A 7,500-nucleotide genomic window follows, 5' to 3' on the forward strand; every position below is an offset into this window, starting at 1 on the left:
CCTGGCACACACACACACACACACACACACACACACACACACACACACACACACACACACACACACACACACACACACACACACACACACACACACACACACACACACACACACACACACACACACACACACACACACACACACACACAGAGGCTCGTAGCCAACCTGGCAGCACTGGTGAACAACAAGAGAACACACACACACACATGCCAGAGCAGTAGTGTGTGCCAGCTCTGCCCAGAAGCCCTTCCCTGTGAGTGTGTGTGTGTGAACCTAGCTGCAGTAAGCTAAACAGAAGAATGATCCATCATGACCACTGAAAACTACCACTGCGTGTGTTCTGCATGCATGCAAGGCAAGGCAAGGTCATTTTATTTGTATAGTGCATTTCATACACAAATGTGATGTGCTTTACAATAAGATCAAGATGAAATAAAATAAAATAAAGAACGAGTAAAAGATAAAAGCAAGAAATAAGGAGAAAAGACATATAAAAATATAGAAATATAAAAAACAAGACTCAAAAATCTGGATTTCTAATAGAAGGCATCTGAGAAGAGCAAGCATTGTCTTGAGTCTGGTCTTAAATCTATGGTAACACTTTAGGGATATATCTATTAGCACTAATACATACAATATTAATGCCTGTGTAAGTAACGTGTAAGGCATGTACTAAGCAAAATCAGACAGTTGTTAAGCATGTATTCACAAATGTCTTGTTCATGCCCAATTAGGGATTTATTACTAATATGACCTTAGTAAGGGCCAGTAAGACTATATTTCTATTTATTGGTAAGTAGTAAGTTGCAGAATACAATGTGTATAAGCTCCCGACACACTGTGTGAACAAAACCTGAACAGTGTGAAAACAGAGGTGGAATAAGGGTCCCTATTCTAAAGTGATGCATTGCTCAGCCCAGATGGCTTAGGGCCCCTGCACTATTAAGGTCCCCCTCATTACCTAGGGCTTCCACACCACCCAGGCCTGCACTACCTAGCTACCTCACTTTAGAATAGGGACCCTTATTCCACATCTGTTTTTCACACTGTTCAGGCCAGGGTTTGTTCACACAGTGTACCAGGAGCTTATACACATTGTATTCTGGCCCTTACTGCTCATAAATAGAAATCTAGGTCTACTAGGTCCTTACTAAGGTTATATTGGTAATAAATCCCTTATTGTGCATGAACAAGACATTTGCGAATAAATGTCTAACAACTGTCTGATTTTGCTTAGTATATGCCTTACAACTTACTTACCCATGCCATACGTACACAGGCATTAATATTGTATGTATTAGTGCTAATAGATGTATCCCTAAAATAAAGTGTTACCAAATCGATCAACAGTAGGGGCATTTTTTACTTGCGTGTGTGCGTGCATGCACATGTACACGTGTGTGTGTTTATATATGTGTGTGTTATACGTGTGTGTGTTTATATATGAGTGTTGATCCAAAATGTAGAGACAGGAAGCATCATGTCCATGTTGAGAAGCCCAAATGACACCTGACTGTTTTTCATAAAGATGCCTGCATGGTCCTTGGTTGCTGTCCATATCCACTGCCTACTGTGTGTCTGTATCTGTGTGTGTATGTGTGTGTGTGTGTGTGTGTGTGTGTGTGTGTGTGTGTGTGTGTGTGTGTGTGTGTGTGTGTGTGTGTGTGTGTGTGTGTGTGTGTGTGTGTGTGTGTGTGTGTGTCTGTGTGTCTGTGTGTCTGTGTGCCTGTGCGTATGTGCGTATGTGTGTCAGTTTCTGTGCGTGCATGTGTGTGTTTGCAAACGTCCTTGTTTGACAGATTTTAATCACCCCGTGTTCCATCTACAGTTAATCTGTTCCATCTGTGGTCTTCCTCTCCGTGTGCCGTTGCCTTCCTCTCCATTCTCTACTCTTTCCCGCTCTCCCATCATTCCTTCCACTCTTATCAGTCGTTGTCATTCCAGTACTCCAGTCTTTCTTGTTACACATTATTTCCTCTTATTCCTGTTGTGTAATGTCAATTAACTGTTTTTCATCTCTTGTTACTCCTTTTTTCAGGAGTTGTCCATCCTTTGTTCCCACTTGTTTGTCTTGCTTGTCTCCTTCTTCATCTTTCTGTTCCTCATATACTCTACCTCTTGTCTTATTAAAAACAAGCTGTGGCCTAGTGGTTATGGAGTCTTTCAATCTGGAGATTGTAGGTTCGAAACCCACTTGACCTCTCCCTACACCTCCATCCATATCTGAAGGGCCCTTGAGCAAGGCACCCAACCCCACATTGCTCCAGGGACTGTAACCAATAGACTGAAAAATGAGAACTGTCTTTTTGGATAAAAGCATCAGTGTAATGTAATGTAATGTAATATTGATAATCTAATAGCCTATATACTGTAGGCCTAGTAATATTTGTGCCATTTTTAAACGTACAATTGATAGAAGGACGACAACTGAGAAAGCGCAGGCTTGCTTGTACTGCTTGGCTGACAGGCATTCCTGTAAGCATACAGTTAAGGCAGAGAGAGTAGAGAGAGAGAGGTTCCATTGGTCCATTGTTTCCGGGTTCTGTTATTGCAAGGGGGAGTGGGGGGAAATCCCCCTTTAGGCAGACCTAGGCAGACCTAAGGACTGTTCTATTCAATGCTAGGAGTATTATGACACGCCCCTTTAGGCAGACCGGAACCTGGTCATATTAGGTGCCCATAGCAACCTATTACATTGGCATATCTCTATATACTTAAAGGATGACGCAGGAAGAGCAGACAGTTTAGGGCTAGTCAGCTAGCACGCTAACAGTATTCGGATGAGGACATGTTTGTAGATTTTTTCCTTCACATTCCATTGGTGTGTATTGTTCATTTAAGCATGTTACACTTCCAAAGTGGCAATAATATTTCAAATCCAGTCTTCCCTCTTTCACCCTTGCTCCTCAATCATGTCTATATTCCACATTATTAGGGATGCACCGATACCAATACTGGTATCACTATCGGCCCGATAGTTACTCATTATACTCATAACTGCACTCGTCAAACACTTGTCGATACCAGGCACGGATACTTCTATTACACAAAAGAACTCACCTTCTGTTGACTCGAAAGCAGCATGGGAAAAAAGCTCCGCCTTAAACGTTTACTAACATTTAAATTTACATGGGGGGGGGAAAAGAAGGCTATGCATTTATTTTCTGTTTCTTTTATGTTGTGGGTCAAAGTATTGTTGTCAGTACACGGTATCGGCAAGTACAGAAATTAATGTAGATGTACAGTACACATACTCATATCGGTTATAAAAGATGGTATTGTGCGTCCCTACACATTATTCCTTTCCTTATCTCCACTGTTCATCCCTTCTTCCTTGTTATACATCCCTTTTCTCCTTTGGTCATCCCTCATCTCCGTTATTTTTTCTCTTTGTTTTTATGTTATTGATTGTCCACTCTTCTTCTTTCTCTGTTTATTTTTGTGTTTTTTTGTGCATTTACTCTCACAGACGAGAACGAATATGAGGAACTCAATCTAGGTAACTGTGTGTGTGCGTGTGCGTGTGCGTGTGCGTGTGCGTGTGCCTGCGAGTGCGAGTGTGTGTTTTTGCGTGCGTGTGTGTGTCTGTGCCTGTGTGTGCTTGTGCTTGTGTTTTGTAATTGTCGATGTCTGTATGTCTGTGTCTGTGTCTGTCTGTGTCTGTGTGTGTTTGTGTTTTGTAATTGTCGATGATAATTCTACTGCAGTGCTGAAGCTGGTGCTGCAAACACCAACAAACCACTGTGTTTGTGTGTGTGTGTGTGTGCATGCGTGCGTGCGTGCGTGTGCTGTGTTGGAGTGTGTGCGAATGTGTGTGTATGTGTGTGTAGTGTGTGCATTGTGTTTGTGGGCCAATTAGTTTGTGTTTAGGACACACTTGTGTGTTGTCTCCAGCTGGCAGCTCCTAAATGGTGGAGAGGAAAGGAGAGATGGAGGGATAACCAGCAACGGAGAGAGAGAGAGAGAGAGAGAGAGAGAGAGAGAGAGAGAGAGAGAGAGAGAGAGAGAGAGAGAGAGAGAGAGAGAGAGAGAGAAAGAGAGAAAGAAAAAGCTAGTGAGATCAGGGTATCAAGAAAGAAATGGAGAGATGGGGAGATCAAATCTGAAAAAAGAAGGGGAATGGGACATAATTGGAGAGTAGAAGAGAGAGAGATGATGAGGAGAAGAGGCAAGAGAGAGGGGAGGAAAGAGAGAAAAAGAGCTAGAAGAGGAGTCAAGTCATTGGGTGAGCAGCGTATGACACCAGGGCAGTGCAGCGTGGTCTTCTGCAGTATAGCATTGGATTCTCCACAGTAGCACAGACTTCGGTACAGTTTAGGACTGAATGTTCCTGAATGAAGTATACCAGTATTCAGCATACAATTGAATGCACCACGCTCACTATGTAGCATAGGACCCACAATACAGCATAGTGCATCAGTGATGCCTCTCAGTATAGAAACTACACTATAGAGCAGGGGTTCCCAACCTTTTCCAACTTGGGGCCCACTCGAAATTGTCACTAATGTTCGGGGCAAACCTCTGACCCGATTACGAATAAAACTCACATAAATCAGCAGCAACATACAGCAAAATGTGATTATAATTTTTAGAATATTATTTCAAGGCCCACTTGGTATACCTTCAGGGCCCACCAGTGGCCCATAGGTTGAAAATCACTGCTATAGAGTTTTATGCAATATGCCTCTTAGTATAGCAGCTAAACCGTACATACACATAAAAAAGGGGTGTCAGTATTTCAGAGTAAAGTTATATAGATCCAGATAGAATATTTACAACACTGTGGAGAATTAAATTACAGTGGGGTCAAAAGTCAGTGTGTAAAATTCTGCAGGTGACCAGTGAAGTTTCAAGTATATGAATATTTACACAATATTGAGTAGAATTATCTCTATTGAGCAAAATGAGTACTATTTTTGAGTGTGAACAAAAACAGTTAATTTAAAAATGAAAACATATGAACACTGGTATTTTTACTGTGTGCCTAGGAGACAACACACAAGTCATAACAAATAAGGAAGTCCTTGTAAACTGATGTGGTGACGTACGAATGTGTGTGTGTCTTAGCTGATCTGACAAATATCTACGTGTCATGTGCTGTATGTGTCTCTGTGCCTGTGTGGTAGATGTGTGTTTGTTTATTGCGCAGTGTATTGCTCACGGATGAACTGGGGCAGAAAAAGGGCCTGAGCACTATTGGCTTAAAGGGGGCCCTCATAATTAGCAGCGCAGAACTGATTCACAGGTGGGCCCCGCACCCTTGTGGGCCCCTATTTTCAAAAATGTAAAAAAGGAAAAACCACACATTTCTGAAAATAGGGGCCCACAAGGGTGCGGAGCCCACTGGGAAATGCCAGCTATGCCAGATGGCCAGTCCAGCCCTGGTGTTGCTGGATGTGTGTCTGGGTGTATGTACCGGTAAACATGTTAACCTGGCACTAATGGAATAATAGAGTAAAAGCCTTATTGACTAACTCTGGCTTCTCACTCTGAATCAGTAAGATGTAACAATGTGAAATCTCTGAGTTTTGGAGGTGGTGTGGTAGAGCACCCTAAGGCACCTGACCATCTCTGGTATCATCTATCTACATGCCTAAGGCGTCCCATCTCTAGCTCTTTCCTGTCATCTCCAAAATTGTCCTGTCAAATAAATAGCAACATCCAAAAATACTTTTTAAAAAATCGCCTGAAGTTCAGGATGGCATGTCTTAATGGGGCAATGAACGTCAGATTCACACGGTCAACTGACTATTCTGCCATACAAAGACAAAGTGCAGTAACTATGCTAACATTGAAGCTATAAAAGGCCTTCAACGTATTGTTGGAAAATCTAGTTGTTGCAAGTCTTACAAAGCAGTATCTTTAAAATTGGACATGTTTGGAGCACAAGGCTGTGCCCCAAGATAATTGAGGTGTAATAAAGACCAGTTTCAGTCTAAACTCAGTTTTGACTGAATATGAAGTTACTGCATTTTGCCTTTGTAGGGCAGTGTTGGTCAAAAGGGTAAGCCAGGTGCGAGCCACTATACTTCTTTTTGAAGCTCAAATACTCTTCGCATGTCATCCAAAACACTTCTTTGTGCCAACCTCAAGTCTGATGGCTTTGCAACTCAGCTCTTTTCACTGCCACGATCTGAATGAAAGAAAGAGACTCTTCACAGCCTCTCAACAGGGCATTGAATCTTAAAGTCAAGCCCATTTACCATTCAGACATGCTGCTGTGCTAATTCAAGGGGTTGATGTCTATCACGCGGTGAGTGATTACTAGCGGTGAGTGATTGCTAGCGGTAAAAGAGATATTACGGCTAATGGAATACCTGCGGTCCAATCAAAGAGCAGGAACTCCCCGAGGAAGATGTGATTGTCTGCCGTGGTGGAGAACCCCACCAGTCTAACAGACACTAACTCTTCACCCATTTCCTTCTGTCTCTGTCTCTGTCTCTGTCTCTGTCTCTGTCTCTCTCTCTCTCTCTCTCTCTCTCTCTCTCTCTCTCTCTCTCTCTCTCTCTCTCTCTCTCTCTCTCTCTCTCTCTCTCTCTCTCTCTCTCCCTCTCTCTCTCTCTTTCTTTCTTTCTTACCCCTTTACATCTCCTTCCATCTGTATGTCTATTTTTGCATTTCTTCATTTCTGTCCCCCTNTTACACCTCTTCAACCCCTGCCTCACCTTCTCCCTCTCTTTTCCCCATACTAACATGTCTCCATGCATTCCTAGCTTGGACTTCTAATGGGTCTGAGCCGGCACACCTGAAGGAATATTATGAGGATGAGGATGGTGATGAGGATGAAGATTATGATGATAATGTTTTTGATGAGGGGCGGAGGAGTGCTGATGAAGGTAAATAACCATGTGACCCGTGTCTGACCCCCGTGTGACCCCTGTGTGACACTTGACCCTTGACCTTGTAATGTCTTGTTTCCAAGCTGCTGCCTTGAGTAGGTGTGTAGGCCTAGAGGGCAGTAGAGAGGCCCTAGGTGTGTGTGTGTGTGTGTGTGTGTGTGTGTGTGTGTGTGTGTGTGTGTGTGTGTGTGTGTGTGTGTGTGCGTGTGTGCGTGCGTGCGTGCGTGCGTGCGTGCGTGCGTGCGTGCGTGCGTGCGTGTGTGCGTGTGTGCGTGTGTGTGTGTGTGTGTGTGTGTGCTTGTGTGTGTGTGTGTGTGTGTGTGTGAGTGTGTGTGGCATTAGACACAGAAACATTTGCAATGTTAGTTCAACACTTAGAAAGTAACAATTTAACACGTTTGATACCTAGCCTACATCGCTTAAGATGGTAATACAAATACTGATATGATAAGATGTTGTTTGGACTGTTTATTACTACTGCAAATTCTTCAGGAGAACTTCAATTTAAAAAAAAAAAAAATATTCTATCAGAAAATTAACCCCTTAGCGCAGAGCCTATGTTATAACCTTACTGTCACCAAAATTGTAATGGCCATGTCTTAATCCGTTAATTACGGCTCTCAGTAATGTCATAGCAATGTTGTTATAACGTAGTTGAGTG

General features: G+C 42.8%; 1 protein-coding gene across 1 annotated transcript in view; it reads left to right on the forward strand.

Annotated features, from left to right (window-relative positions):
* shank3a (SH3 and multiple ankyrin repeat domains 3a) overlaps positions 1–7,500 on the forward strand; it is a 301,455-nt gene that overhangs the window by 211,053 nt on the left and 82,902 nt on the right. The window contains exon 12 of the mRNA XM_063197051.1: positions 6,789–6,802. Within this exon, the coding sequence (XP_063053121.1) occupies positions 6,789–6,802 (14 nt within the window). The remainder of the gene's footprint in view (positions 1–6,788; positions 6,803–7,500) is intronic.

Source organism: Engraulis encrasicolus, chromosome 4, assembly GCF_034702125.1.
Source record: "Engraulis encrasicolus isolate BLACKSEA-1 chromosome 4, IST_EnEncr_1.0, whole genome shotgun sequence".
NCBI lineage: Eukaryota > Metazoa > Chordata > Actinopteri > Clupeiformes > Engraulidae > Engraulis > Engraulis encrasicolus.